Genomic DNA, 15,434 nt, shown 5'->3' with positions numbered 1-15,434 from the left:
AGTGCTGGGATTAAGGGCATGTACCACTAGGACAGACAAAAGAAACCTTCCATTATTATTATTATTGATTTTTTGAGACAGGGTTTCTCTGTGTAGCCCTGGCTGTCTATAGATCAGGCTGGCCTTGAACTCTAAGATATGCTTGCCCCCACGCCCCTGAGTTCTAGGATTAAAGGTATGTGCCACATGCCTGGCAATGACGTGATGCCACCACTGCCTGGCTCTATTTAAATTTCTACTACTTCATTTATTGTGTGTTCACATGTGGGTACAAGCACATGGCATGACATGTCTGGAGGTCATGACACCTTATGAGAGCTGGTTCTCTTCTCCCACTTTATGGGTCCTGGGGATTGACCTCAGGTTGTCAGGCTTGGTGGTGGCAAGTGTCTTAATGGGATAATAATCTTGCCATTCTTATTTTATGAACATTAAAAGTAAACTCACCAATCATTTAAAGCATTAAAAAAATTACTTTTAATGTGATATGTGTCTGTATAGAGGTATATACTCCACAGACTTTGTGGAGTTGGTTCTCTCTTCCATCTTCATGTGTCTTCTAAGGAGCGTTCACCAGCTGAACCATCTGGCTGGCCTGATCCTTCTTCACACATGCACCGTGTAAATATAAAGAACATTGAGAAAAGTCTCTTCAGTGTGGCAGTGGGTACATGCCTTTGATCCGAGCAGTCAGAAGGCAGAGGCAGGCAGATCTCTGAGGTCGAGGCCAGCCTGGTCTACAGAGTGAGCTCCAGAACAAGCCAGGGGTACAGCGTGAAACCCTGTCTCAAAAACAAAACAAAACAACAAACAAACAAACAAACAAAAAGTATAGATTTAGGGGCTGAAGAGATGGCTAAAAGCACTGGTTGCTCTTTAAAGGACGAGGGTTCAATTCCCACAGGGCAGCTCACAACTACCCACAACTCCAGTTCCAGAAGATCTGACAGCCTCACACAGACATACACGTAGGCAAAGCACCAGTGTACATACAATAAAATTAAAAAAAAAAAAAAAAAAAAAAAAAAAAAAAAAAAAAAAAGAAAAGAGAAAAGCCTATTCATACAAGTAGTCTAGCACATTTCCCCAATTTTATTTTAGGTTTTGCTTAAGTCAAATACAAAAACATCAATAAAATAGAATATTATACACTCACTAGGAATGTTGATAAAGATATATTTATTTATTTATTTATTCACCTGGAGTTCTTAAGTAAAACAGTATAATATAAAATAAGTTAGAAAAGAATGTATATTCCAAAATACTAACTGTGATCACTTGGGGGCAATATAAAAATACACGAAATATTGCTATCATTAAAGTTGTCTAAGCTGAGGAGCTTGTGTGGTATAGATTCCTGAGCCCCCACTGTCACATTCTTTCTCAGGCTTCCCCCAACACCCCAGCCACACACCCCTATTAATCCTGCCCAGGTCAGAGGCAATCCAGATGTAGTTAGTTACTGGTGGCATTCACTGGGGCCCAGCAGGTTTGGGGTGGTGGCCCCCAGGCCAGCCTGAGAACCTTCCTTTGCTGCACACCGGGTTCTTGCAGACTTCCACTGGTCCCACGGGTTGGCTGATCCAGGTCCTCCCTCTCATTAAAGAGAAGCAACTACAGAAACCTTTCCCAGCTATGCTGGCCAAGAGGAATAGGTTCACAGCAGCGGCCTAAGTGTCATAGTTGGGCCACAGGAAATAGAAACTTCAGGTCCCTTAGAAAAATTTTATTGCCAGTTAAGAAGATTTCCTGTTTTTATGTGTCCCTCTAAAAGCCACAGACTTAGACTTTTTGGGCATGAGTGGTTCTTTATGGCTTCTAAGGGAAGAAAATGCAGTTAAGAACAGTAAAGTTCACAGTCTCGGCCACCAGGTGGCGTCATAGACTACTCCTGAAGAGCCAGTGGTGTGGGCAGAAGTCAGCTTCTGTGGCTGCCACGCTTCTGATCTCCTGGTTCCACAGCTGTCAAGGAGCTGGCCCAGAAGAGATGAGATGCGGCAGGAGGGCTGAATGAAGAGCCAAATATGTTCCTTCTTCTTCTTTTCTGTTAACATCTAAGATTTAAAGATCCCAGAACCAACTAACCACAGTAACAACAGTCCGCATGCGGGCAGGTCCCCTCCAGAGCTGTTCTGAGCATCTGCCACCTGCCCAGCTCAGGGACCCATCCTGGGAGGACTGGGGCACTAGGGAGGAGGTTTTCCCTTGAGCCAAGATGAGGGTTATTTTTTGTGGAGAAACTTCATTTTATTGCCTAAAAAAGAAAGTGAGAACATTTTATCAGAAGAGTGGGGAGGGAGGGACAGGGGGAGGGGCACAGGAAACTCTGTGTCTCAGCAGACTGGAGTCAGAGGACAACTTTGTGGACTCAGTTCCCTCCTCCCACCTTTATGTGGGTTCTAGGGACTGGACTTAGGCTTGTGTGCCCTGTGTTGGGCCACCTTGCTGTCTGGGTCACCGACCTTCTGATCTTCCCCCTCTGCCTCCCAAACGCTGGAGTGCAGTATGCACCATCAGGACCTTTTTGCTGATTAAAATGTAGTCCTGATGATTCTTTTCTGCTCAGGGCCATTCGGAGAGGTTGGAAGGAGTCCTACCTGTGTTAAGCCACTCCCTGCCTGGCCCCAGGCCTGCTGTCTTGGTTGGGCTCCCACAAGACTCAGGGATGCAGATTATGGCAAGGCTGTCAGCGAGGTAACCCTAGGGCCCAGGGACAGACTAAGAGAGGTAGACAGTCCACCCTGTACTGTTCCTGGCTCTTATGGACGGAAGTAGTTAAGACTCCAGGAAAGATAGTTTAGAATTGAGGCTGGCGCCGGGCGGTGGTGGCGCACGCCTTTAATCCCAGCACTTTGGAGGCAGAGGCAGGCGGATTTCTGAGTTCGAGGACAGCCTGGTCTACAGAGTTAGTTCCAGGACAGCAGCCAGGGCTACACAGAGAAACCCCGTCTTGGAAAAAAAAAAAAGAACTGAGGCTGGCAACAGGAACCCAGGCCTTACCCAGTCCCTTGAGGAATTTATTGACCCCACTGTGTTCTCCGCTGGGCAAGGTTTCCAGGTACTCCTGGGCTCGGACTTCAAACAGACCTGGTGACGAGAGATACCCGGGATGTTTTAGGTGCTTGCCTTTGCGCTTCTGCACAGACCTTCTTCCTCGATAGCTCAGGAAAGGGGAGAAAGGGGAGATGCAGCTGTGCCTATAAACATGCTTTCAAGCCCGAGGTTTATAAGGTTTTACTATCCTTATAATTGCCCCACCTTGTATAACAGCTGTCTGTGGAAAGCTATAGTCTGCTCACACAGGAGACCTCACCTCATTCCCCCTACCTTACTAACCGTGACCTGTCAACCTGACTACATGCATCTGGCAGCTCTTCCGAGGAGAAGCAAGCCCTGAGTGAAGCCAGTCCTCTCCCACCCTCTAGTCCACCCTCTTGTCCTGTGGAAATCCTCATCAGAACTGCCTCAAGTACGGCTGCCTGTCTTTCCTGTGCAAATGGCTGGCCGAGGGAGTTCAGGGCTTCTAGCTGAGTTCACAGCATCAAAGAAATCCCAGGCCTGGGGCCAGCTGCTCCTCTGGAAACTTCTGGCCTCTGTACGGCCATGCTGCAAAGGTAAGGCCTTCCCTTCCCAGCTTTAGCTCCCACCAAAACAGCCTTTACCAGTATTCCTAGCTTTTAGATTCCCGGAACGTCCTTCCGGGACAGTGGACAAAATAGGTTGGGATGGTGTCTCGTCATTTGGTAATCCTCGTTTCCTTTCTCCCTAGAAGCATGATGGAGCCTATGCAGACAGGACAGGAAGAAGTAAGAGAAGAGAATTCAAAGAGGGACAAAAGGGCACTGTGGTTGGAAACTGAAGCAGGCTGCCCAGAGATTATGCAGTGCTAGCCCAAGGCTGCAGGCACCGGACCACTGGAATTTTAATCCCATCCACAGTCCCTGGGCAGGGGGCAGGAAGATGGGTAGATGGGAAGAATGGAGGGGCTTGAGGAAGAGGAGAGGGGCTACAGAAAAGCAGGAAGGACAGGGGAAACCTGGGAGGAGCAGAGGCAGTTCACATTCACTGTTGAGGTGTGGCCTGATCGCAGCTCTCATGGAGGCCTGAATACTGCTCTTGCTTGCATCTTTGTGACTCCCCCCTGTTCTTGCTTGCATCTTTGTGACAACTCCCCATGACCCCGACTCCTGAGCCACTTGAAGCCTTAGGTACCTCTGCCTCAGTGCCCCAGGAAGGTCTGTGTGCTGTTCTAACCTTTGGCATCTTGCCTGCGTAGTTCTCGTTCCTGGATAAAGCCACGGAAAGTCTGGGTCTCCATGAAGACCTCCAGGAAGCGTCGTAGGCTCTTAGAGGAGACGGCTTTTCTGAAGGCCTCTCGCTGTAGGCTTCTCTCCTCGCCCGATGTCAGGAACAGGGAGTAGTGGCCCACAATCTCCACAAAAAAGCGGACAAAGGCTTCGGACACCACCTCACTCAAGGAACTGGACTCGGGGCCTGAGAAAGGAGTACAAAGGCCGAGACAGTGAGGGGAGTTGGTGGCCCCGAGCCCAGGTCAGTTATTGCTTACAGTTACTTTCCACAGCCACCTGTGACCTTCCAGGAGAAAGGGCACTTAAAGTTGTCTTTTTCTCTCTTTGAGAGGTATTTTAGAACCTAATGGAGGGAGTGGGACATTCCTTGATTATGGCTGGAATGAAATCCAGGTGACAGGCTGAACCCCACTCTCTCCTCATACCCCTACTTTCTAAGTCAGCCACTGGCCAGTTGTTCCAAGGCCCTGGCATTTACCATGCACACAGTCCAGTGGGCCTCCATCCTGGTCACAGGCCAGGTCATTCCTCTGCTCCAGAATGTGTTCCAGGGCTACCTGAAGCTTCCGGGGCAGAATAGAATCCTCGTCCTCCATCTGTAAGGCAGGAGACGCAGTGAGCGCAGCTACACCCGACAAGGTATGTGCCAGCCACATCCCTGGGCAGTCAGCTGAGCTCATAGTCAGACAAGGTGTGTGCCAGCCACATCCCTGGGCAGTCAGCTGAGCTCATGGTTTAAACTTTGTTGAGACAAAACCAAACCAACACCAAACTAAAACAAAAAACAGCAAAATAGTAAACAAAACACATAATTCTGTATCTCTTCAGACACACCAGAAGAGTACCTCAGATCCTATTACAGATGGTTGTGAGCCACCATGTGGTTGCTGGGAATTGAACTCAGGACCTCTGGAAGAGCAGTCAGTGCTCTTAACCACTGAGCCATCTCTCCAGCCTCCTGTATCTCTATTTCTTTATGTTTTTTTTTTTTTTTTTTTTTTTTCTGAAGGTCTCTATAACCTAGGCTGGCCCAGTACTCACTCTCCCACGATGTGGCTCAGTTGGCTTTAAATTTAAGGCAATCCTCCTGCCTCCTCCTCCCAAGTGAAAGGATTATTGGGAGGTATCACCATTCCTGGATGTGCAGATTCTTTTTTTTTTTTTTTAATTACAAATTAATTATTTTAACTTTATATGTATGAATGCTTTGTTGGGAATTGAACCTCTGCAAGAGTAGCAAGTGTTCTTAACCGCTGAGTCAGCTCTTCTGCCGTCCCTCTCCCCCATTAAAAACTTAAGCTTCATATTTTAAAATTATGTGTATGTCCATGTGTGAGCCTGTGTGTGTGAGCGCAGTGTGCAGTGACTGAAGAGGCCAGAGCTGTTGAATCCTTTGAAGCTGGAGTCAGAGGTGGCCGTGAGCTGCCTGACGTGGGTGCCAGGGAAAAAACCTTGAATTCGTCAAACATTCATACAAGCAGTGTGAACTCTTCATTGCTAAGCCATCTCTCAAGCCTGTGTCCCGATAATTAACTGCTTGAAGCTTGTGCAGGTGAAAACCAATCTTTGCTGAAGCCTTCCTCTTCACTGCCTCATCCTTGGCTGGCCTTAGCCTGGGCTGGTCCCATGGTCCAGCTGAACTAGTAGGTTCGGGCTTACCACAGACCCTTTCTTGAGCTGGAGTTGAGCTCTCTGGAAGAAGGGAAGGCACAGGAGCAGCAGGCAGAGCTGGTTCTCTACTCACCTGTCTGAGGAACCGGTCATTGATGAGATCGACCACGAGAACCTACAGGACAGAAGAAACGGGATGAGTTTTGTCACTAGGGTTTCTGGGTAAAGACGGATGTGTCCTTCTCCTCCTCCTCAGCACTGGAGATGTGAAGAACGTGTGTGTCTGTGTTCTGACAGGGAATGGGGGAATGGACCAAGCTAGTCCTGCAGGCTAGGACATACATGTCAGCAACTGCTTCCCAGCCCTGTCTGGAGCATGCCAGGGCTTCTCTATCGTTGTTATAGAGGAGAGACAAAAGTTGCTAATCTGCCCCTCTCCATGCTGGGGATTCACCCTTTATCCTTGAGATAACCACTGAACCTTCTAGTTCTTCAGAGGGAAGAGGAATGGGGTCTGGGGAACACTGTCAGGCTGCAGGGTGTGTGCCTTTGTTAGTTATAGTGTTTTGAGGGAGCACTCTCTTCTTAGTGTGGGTTGAGATATAGGACCAGCAAAAGGGTGAATGACCTACATTGTGTACAAAGCTTAAGGACACGCTTACATGCTGCCTCTGAGGGTAGACCCTAGGGTCATGCAGACCCTAGCTTAGGTGGCCCACTACGACAGAGGAAGAACAGGGTTGGATGGCCTGCCTGGCCAGTTGGAAACAGGCTTTGTATGTTGAGAGCCCCATAAACTCCTTGCCGTCACACAATCAAGGCCAGCACCCCCAGCCCTGGGATAATGGAGGGCAGATGGACTGAGTGGCATCCTTACCACGGTCAAGCTGAACAGCAGAATTTGGTTCCTGTTTCCTACTCTTGACTCCTGGGGTCCCAGACACAGGGCAGGTCAGGCACTATTTAAAAGGGACTGAATGATTGCAGAGGTGCCACACACAACTTCCTGCATTTGCACACTAAACTATAAATCCTGGCTGTTATCACAACAATGTGGCTTATTTTGCAGTGTTTTGTTATGCAGCCCAGGCTGACCTCAAATGTGAGATCCCCCTACCTTGCTTGCTGAGTGCTGGGGTGCAGGAATGTGATATCCACACCCAGCTTTGAGGCTCTAGTTTTCCCTCCCTTTAATTCCAGCTTTTACCCATTATTGTTTCTTAGACTAGGGGCTAGACCTAGAGGTTTGTGCATGGTAGACAGGTACTCTAGCACAGAGCTAATTCTCTGACACTGTTCTCCCCTCTCTCTCTTCCGTGTGTGTGTGTGTGTGTGTGTGTGTGTGTGTGTGTACCACAGCATGCATGTGGAGGTCAAGTGCACAACTTTCAAGAGCCAGTGTTCTCCTTTTAGCAGGTGCCACTCAGAGGATTGACCATCAGGCCTGGCACTGAACCATCTTGCCTGTCATGCCCTGTGGTGTTTTTTGTTTGTTTGTTTCTTATATTTTTGGTTGTGAGCCTAGCCTTTAACGGCTGAGCCATCTCTCCAGCCCTGTTTGTTTGTTTCTAATGGCATAGCTAAGTCCTTGCCTACGCTGTCATCAGTTCAAGCACATATTCCAGTTACTGCTTTCTCTGTCCAGTGTAGGGAGACAGGAGGATGGGCAGATGTTCAAGCACATATTCCAGTTACTGCTTTCTCTGCCCAGTGTAGGGAGACAGAAGGATGGGCAGATGGCTATGTCTGATGTCAGGACTTCGAAATGGCTGCTGATACAGGCCATGCCATTTAGAGGGGATATGATTGATGAGAGACTCTGGGAAGGGCCTGCCACAGAGCAAGCCCTGGCATCTTCCCACCCCTGCCCAGTACTCCCCTCCTCGTTGTGTGGCCTGGGGAACTGGGGTGCAGGGCTCCTTGGCTCACCTCTTCCAGTGGCAGCTCCCTGAGCAGTGGCAGTGAGCTGGAGAGCAGCCCGATGAGGAAGGGCGTGGGCGAGCACACTATGTCGATCATGGCAGGCGGCAACACGGGGATGTAGGTGTGCTGCCAGCTGAAGGGGTAGATGAGTGCTACCATCGCATGGCAGCATTTGGACAGAGTGCTGCGGGGGGACAGACAGAGAGAAGCTGGCTCAGTGTGGGTGAGGGCAGGGCTTCAGCAGCAGAGGCTAGGGAAGAGGACCGGGATCATCCTAGAGGGACACTGGTTAGAATAAACGGTTCTCAAATGATCACAGCCAACACAGCTACAAAAAAAAAAAAAAAAAAAAAAAGGTGTCCAGCTTCAGCAGCCATGAGAGAAACACAGGTCAAACCACGCTGAGATTCCCACTTCCCCTGGTCAGAAAGGCAGTTATAGGAAAAATGGTGAATGCGCTTCCCACACAAGATGATGACCCAAGTGTGGTTTCCAGAAGCCACAGTGAAGGAAGACACCAGGCTCCTGAGAACTTTCCTCTGACAACCGCATATGAACTGTACATGTACTTTAATATAGACATAAAAACAATAAACCAAAAAACCAAACCAAATACCAGCTGAACATAGAGGCACACATCTTTGACCTCAGCACTCGGGAGAGAGTGGATCTCTGTGGGCTTCAGGACAGCCTGCTCTACACAGGGAGTTCCAAGACAGCTAACAACACATGACAGTTTCAAAGAACAAAAACAAGCCTGGGGGTGGTGCTCAAGCCTTTAATCCTAGCACTTAGGAGGCAGAGGCAGGCCGATCTCTGTACATGGGAGTCCAGCCTGGTCTACAGAGTGAGTTCCAGAACAGCCAGAGCTACATAGAGAAACCCTGTCCCACACCAAAGCAAACCAAACCAAACCAAACCAAAGCAAACCAAACCAAACCATTACATACTAAAAAACCAAAACTCATCAAAAAACAAACAAAACAAAGAGTCCAAATAACAAATGCTGTAAGAATGTGGACAGAGAACCGCTTTACACTGTTGGTCGAAAGGTTACCTACTGTAGGAGCCAATATAAGCTTCCTCAAAAAGCTAAGGATGGCTCCGCCACTCTATTGGCTGTCCCGCTCCCATGCATTTACCCAAAGGATTCCAAGTCAACCTTTTATAGAGATGTTTGCACGGCAATGTCTACTGAGTGCTATTCACAAGAAGTATGTATGTCGTGGAACTAATCTCCATGTTCAAAAACAGAGGAATGGACAAGAAGAATGTGGAAATTTTCATTTCTTTTTTCTTCTGTTTTGTCCCCCAGTCAGGGTTTCTCTGTACAGCTCTGTCTATCCTGGAACTCATTATGTAGATCAGGATGGCCTTGAAGTCAGAGATCTGACTGTCTCTGCCTCCCCAAAATGCTGAGATTAAAGATGTGTACTATCATCGGTTGACCTGTAAACGTAAATTTTATTTCTGTGTCTGTGTGTTCTGCTTGCATGTGTGTCTATGCATCATGTGTTTCTGGTGCCCTCACAGGTCAGAAGGAGTCAGATCCCCTAGAACTGGATCTGTGGATAGTTGTAAATTACCATGGGGTTCTGAGAACTGAACCTGGGTCCTCTGTAAGAGCAAAAGTTGTCTTAGTCACTGGGCCAACTCTCCAGCCCCTTTATTGTGTGTGTGTGTGTCTGTGTGTGTGTGCCTTGTATAAACAAAGTTGTGTCTCTTCCAGGAAAATGGATGCAACTAGAAATAATCAATCGTGTTAAAGAATTAAGCCAATAACAGAAGACAAATATGTTTTTCTTTTGGTTCTTGGATTCTATACAAACACATAAGATCCTGTATGTATATGTCACATGAAAGTGGAAGCAAAGATGTCTGGGGGATAAAGGGCATCAATGGGTGGGAGATGGGGGAGGGATGAGAAAAGGGAGGTCAGGGGCTGTGGGAGAGGTTACTCAGACAGCATATGCTGTATGAGAATAAGTTAAACCCATCAGTGCCTCAAACTATTGTATCACCTCCCTTGACCCTAGTGTGCCTCATAGAACACTCTGAGATGCTACAAGAAACAGCTTCAGGGACTGCCTCAAGCCCTGGGTAACTTATGGAAGAACTTTTACATCTGAGGCCATAGGTTCCACCCCTAGTACTGCAGAAATGACTGATGAATAAAGTCCTTTTATATTAAAGAACCGTCTCAAATAACCAGCCAGGATGACCCTGATGCCAGGATTATAGGCATGTGTGTGCATAGCCATATATATCTGTGTGTAAACCCCATGACCCATTTATGAGATTCTGGGAGTCAAGGGGGTTCAGGGCCTGTGCATGCTAGGCAAGCACTCTGCCAGTTGAGTTACATCCATAGCCCCATAAGCTGTCAAGGAATCTCGTTTCCTTTTTATTTCTAAATTATTTTTTATTTTTTTGTTTTTCGAGACAGGGTTTCTCTGTATAGCCCTGGCTATCCTGAAATTCAATCTGTAGACCAGGCTGGCCTCGAACTCAGAAATCTGCCTGCCTCTGCCTCCCAAGTTCAAATTTCTTTTTTAATAGTTTCCTTTTTAACCTACCAGTGCAATGGAAGAACTGAACCCAGAGCCTTACTTCCTTCTTTCTCTCTTTCTCTCTCTCTTTCTCTCTCTCTTTCTCTCTCTCTCTCTCTCTCTCTCTCTCTCTCTCTCTCTCTCTCTCTCTCTCTTTCTTTCTTTCTTTCTTTCTTTCTTTCTTTCTTTCTTTCTTGAAGGAGTCTTAGGGGTCCTAGGCTGGCTCAGACTTACTATGTTGCTGAGGTGGGTTTTGTGAGCTCCCCATCCTTTTGGCTCCACCCTCAGTGCTGGGATTCAGTGAACACTGGGACTGGAGGTATGTACTGCCGCACCCAGTCTCTTAAGCACTTTTGACTCCAGGAAAGTTTTTGAATCACAAGATTTAGATCTGGAAACAATCCTAGTGATAGCCCTCACATTCTTCTTTAGAGACAGGGTCTTGCCATGCAGCTTAATCTGACCATGAACCCGAGATCCTCTTGTGTCAGTTTCCAGAGTTCTGGGATGTCAGGCACGAGGCTCGTTAACTGGTTTTGGGTTTAACTGGTTTTAAATTTTGTAGCTAAAGACACAGAGCCCTAAGAAATTTAAGGTAAACTCGAGGGCAGCTAGGGATCATGAGCCCAAGAAGGCAAACATTTGGGGGCGGGGGGGGGAGCAGGGAGGGATGCTGGAAGGAAGGAAGGGAAAGAGGGAGGGAGGGAAGGAGACTCAGAGAGACAGAGGCCCAGGGGAGGACAGCCTGTGTGCTTTCTCACCCATTGCTATAGAAAGAGAAACCTACTTAACCTTTTCCCCAAATCAGAAAAGAGCAGCTGTCCTTTTCCTCTAAGTCTCATCCTCAGGAGAAGGCTGCTCTGTCTGCTGCTATAGCACGCTGTGATTGATGCCTTTAAAATCCCTCCGCTGCCATCAGGGACTTCAGCAAACCAGGTGGAAGGGAAGTGAAGAATATAGCTGGACCAAGGCTAGGAAAACCCACCAACCCACATGGATGTTCCGTGCACAGGTCGGGTGAAGGAGGGTTAGAGAGAGAGATGAAGTTCACTCTGCATCAGGATGCTGAGTGCAAGATCCACTGTATCCAACTTCCTTTTTCCTCACAGTGCTAGGAACAGAATGAACCCAGGGCCTCAGGCACGCTGCATCCCAGCTCCATATTCAGTTCTGCAGGGAACACCCGAGAAGGACAGGGCACAGCTGGGTAACATGTAGGTAGGGGCTGCTTTCTTGAAAGGAGTATTCAGGATTTCCCCTGCTTAAAGGTCAGAGTCTTTATCACAGCTGAGGACCAAACTGATACCAGGTTATCATTAACACCTCATTAGCCAGATAGGAGGGAGGGAGGACAGGGAGCAGGCAGTTGCTGCAGAGTTCATTCCCTTTGCTTCAGCCCATTCACTACCTTAAACAATTCTGTTGTGGGCACCAAGGAAAGGACAGGTTGGATTCTGTAATTACACGGGTGGTAGCTGCCCGTTCTCTAACATAAGTGGCAGAGAAGAAATGAAGGACTCTAAGAACAGCTTGTGATTTTTCCAATTACTGCAGTAAGTGCTGATGGAATTTTGCAGGCATGGGTGGGGCAGAGGGTGGGTGCTGCAGGGAAAGGGGAAAATGGAGCCTAAGGGGGACTCTTGGAGTGAGCCGGGGCAGGGCCCAAGCGCCTCACTCAACATCGGCTGTTGCAGAAGAGGCATTTGTGAAGGAGGGCCAAGGAAAGCCGTCTCACAGCTGGCTCCCATTACTGTGGGGGTGAGGAGCTGCCAAGCTCCCACAGCTGTGACCAATTGTGCAGAAGTGGGGGAGGGAAGAGAATGCCCCAGTGGGAAGGTGGCTGGGCCAGAGGGCTCAGTGATGGATGCAGGTGAGAGGGGGTCAGGCCTCAAGATGTTTAGTACTGGGAGGTGGTTCCTAAGGGCTGAAGTATTGTACTAGAACAACAGCATGCGTTTGTGAGAGTTAACATCTGGAAATATTTCCGTTCTGGGTGCTTGGGTCCCTGAATTAGACAACCAGGAGCAGCTCAGATGATGATTCAGTAGGTACCCGGAACAATGCACAATGCATCTCTCCCGCAGCAGGCCATTTCCAAGAACAGGGGTGAAGGGCAGAGCTCAGGTTGTCCTGCCTATGAGGAAACCTCCCAGGGGAGTGTGTCACCAAGCAAGACTGCCATGTTTCCCTGACTGCATCTTTAATTCTCAAGTAACATGTCACTGAGTTTAAAAGGCACACAGGCTGGCCCTTGAAAGGTTCTGCTGTCTTCTGTGTGACTTCAGAAGGAGCCCTTCACTACCTTAGGTCCCCACCATTCCCCTATGGTAGATGGAAGCTGGCCTAGACGAGTCCCAGTGTCCCCTCCAGCTCTCGCACCCACACACTCTGAATCTGTACAATGGCACATTCAGGGGCTAGAAATGGGAGCTTTCCCCTGAGGCCACAAAATGAGATCCAGGCTTGATAGCGTGCCTGGATCAAGGAACAATGGTGACATCGCACGAACTGGGAGGGACAACGAGATAACACTGGTGTCTGTGAGAGTCCTTAAGCAGAAGGCCTGACAGAGGCAGTGTGAACTGGATGGGCACTGACTTCAAGGAAAGAGCTAGGACGAGTCCCAGCAAAGGACACTTAGCAATGGGTTAGAGGACAGCAGCATTTATGTATGGCTGTGTCAATCTCTAGGCTGTGCTTTAAAAGCCAGCTTTCTGGTGTTCATCTTACAAACCAAGGGAGTTCACATTTAGTTAGAATGTACCCTCCCCCTTTTGAGACAGGATCTCATATATCCCCTGGGCTTTGAATTATGTAAGGAGAACTGACCTTCTCATTCTCCTGCTTTTACCTCCTGAGTGCTGGGCTACAGGTGCCTGGTTTTATTGGGTGTTGGGGATCGGAACTCAGGGGTTAGTACATACTAGCCCAGCCCAGCCTTCTACCACCCAAGCTACATCTCCAGCTAGTGATATTTACTAATTGCTTTTCAGTGCTGGGAGTTGAAGCTAGAATCTTCATAGGTCGAGCGAGTACGACATCCTATTTTCCTGGCCCATGACTTTACAATGAACTATCATGCTATTAAAATAGTTTCTTTCCATAGAGTTTTGCTAAATGAGACTCTTGTCAACCACTCTGAGGACGTGCCAGACCCTCAAAAGTATAGTATCTTGGGTGCCAGAGCACCAAGGTGGTGGCTACCACCATTGCTTGCAGGCAGGTCTTGGACAAACTCGTCTTCTGAGATGGCAAACATGGTTGAGTGTAGCTGGGTACAGAAGACATACAGGACCTCAATGAAGCTATGGAAACTGAGGAAATGAACTGAGAGGAATGAACAAAGGAATGAACACACACAGCTACATGTGGACCTATTTGTGTAGTGACCCGGGTGTGAAACCCAAGGTTCAAACACCATTGTCAAGACTCAGTCACTGCATCTCACTCATCCTTAGCTGGGAGACGAACCTTCAGTATGATTTCTTACACTGTGAAAAAGATAGAGTATTAAATATTAAACACTCTGCCATCTAAAACTTTTATACAGATTTGCTTATTATGTACAGCCATGGCCTATAGTTGCTGAAGGGTTTTAGAGCCGACTAGTAAACAAGAAACAAAATATTTATCATAAAGAAAATGAAGATGGGTATAGGGAAATATTTATCTGGGTTGTTATGGAGACAGAGCAAGCCATCATAACATCATTCTTTGCTTTCCAAGAGCCTTTAGAAACACTCAATGTCCACCCTAAAGATGAAACAGAGCAAAAATGTTATTCTAAGTGTGATAGGTTTTTGGCTCAACTTAAAACCCTTCTGTAACTCAGAGTGTTTGCCACCAACTCCCAGTAAAGATAACTAAATGCACTGGGGGTCAGGCTGGGGGGTGGGAGGAGAGTGCTGAGGGCAGCTAAGGCCCACCACAGATGTCATAGGGTCACTCCCTGGGTTTGTCATCTATGGTGTTCTCATGCTCTGCTTGGTGGCCTCACTGAGACTGGGGCATGGAAGGAAGAGGGGTAGATTCTCCCTTCCACTCTCAGCTGAACAGGATTGGGAGCCATGTGTGTTCAGCAGAGGAGTGTCTCAGATGAAGGTGACAGCTAGGACTTTTTATGCTAATGCTTTTCTTCTCAGAATCTTCCAGCTCAAGAAACAGCCAGCTTGTTCTCCAGCCCCTTGTTTGTTAAGGCTTGGACAGAGAACCTTCAGTTTCCTATGGCTACTACCCCATACGTCTAACAGAAATGAATAGATCCTTTTACCATGCCTATGAATCAGAGAATCTTATGGAACATGACTGTCAGACTTGGAGGCTCTTGGCCCATGGAGTTGGTTCACTGCAGATCTGAGAGAAACCTGGGGGACTCCCAGACATACCTACCTACTGGGGCCCCTGTTGGAAGGCCACTGAGAGAAGGAAGGTTCCAGAGAAAAATACTTAACTTCCGTAGCCACAAACGAATGGAAAAGAACCTTACACTTTTTCAAGACATGCTCTTGCTATGTTAACAAGACTAGCCTGAAACTCAGCCAGTCTACCTCAGCTGCCTCATACTGCGTTACAGGCAGCACGCACCGCCAGACTCACAAAGGATCTGCATGGCCGACCTGACAAAGATTTCCTGCATTCCTGTGAATGCACAGGGCCCCAGAACCTGTCCTTTCACCCCTCCCACCAATGCAGGGCATCTCCTAGCTCCCCTACACTGTCTCGGGTGCCAGGCAGCTCTCCTATGCCTAAGGAGGGCATAAACTTCACCACATTCCTGCTGTCTTCTCCTCCCCTGATGCAAAAGAAACACATACTGGGCAAGGTGTACCCCTCTGCGGACCGCCCACAGAAGCCGCAGAGGGCAATTTAAGTGTCTCTTTTCTGCTGTAGGCTGTTCACAGAGAGTACAGCTCCAAGAGCAGACTGTCAGACTGCATGGAAGGTGAGGTGAGGAAAAAAAAGACCAAAGGCTTTTCTGGAATGAAAGCTGAGGTCTCAGGGCAGAGCCCACTCAGGTACATGGGAATCTGTTCAGAAGGGC

The 15,434-nt window shown here is 48.0% G+C and overlaps 1 protein-coding gene across 4 annotated transcripts in view; it reads right to left on the bottom strand.

Moving 5' to 3' along the window:
- Window positions 1–1,069: 1,069 nt before the first annotated feature.
- Window positions 1,070–15,434, bottom strand: part of Dennd2a (DENN domain containing 2A) — a 91,460-nt gene continuing 77,095 nt past the window's right edge. For 3 of the 4 annotated variants that reach the window (XM_034519076.2, XM_034519077.2, XM_034519079.2), the window contains 6 exons: window positions 7,851–8,028; window positions 6,055–6,096; window positions 4,789–4,906; window positions 4,255–4,494; window positions 3,001–3,087; window positions 1,070–2,254 (listed from right to left, as the gene is read on the bottom strand). In XM_034519076.2, coding sequence (XP_034374967.1) covers window positions 2,223–2,254; window positions 3,001–3,087; window positions 4,255–4,494; window positions 4,789–4,906; window positions 6,055–6,096; window positions 7,851–8,028 — 697 coding nt within the window. In that variant the 3' untranslated portion in view covers window positions 1,070–2,222. The other variant, XM_076913503.1, reaches the window with a different exon arrangement.

The sequence above is a fragment of the Arvicanthis niloticus genome, chromosome 15 (genome assembly GCF_011762505.2).
Source record: "Arvicanthis niloticus isolate mArvNil1 chromosome 15, mArvNil1.pat.X, whole genome shotgun sequence".
In the NCBI taxonomy this organism is placed as follows: domain Eukaryota; kingdom Metazoa; phylum Chordata; class Mammalia; order Rodentia; family Muridae; genus Arvicanthis; species Arvicanthis niloticus.
The sequence above is the reverse complement of the archived record's forward strand: the minus strand, read 5'-3'. Positions and strand labels throughout refer to the sequence as shown.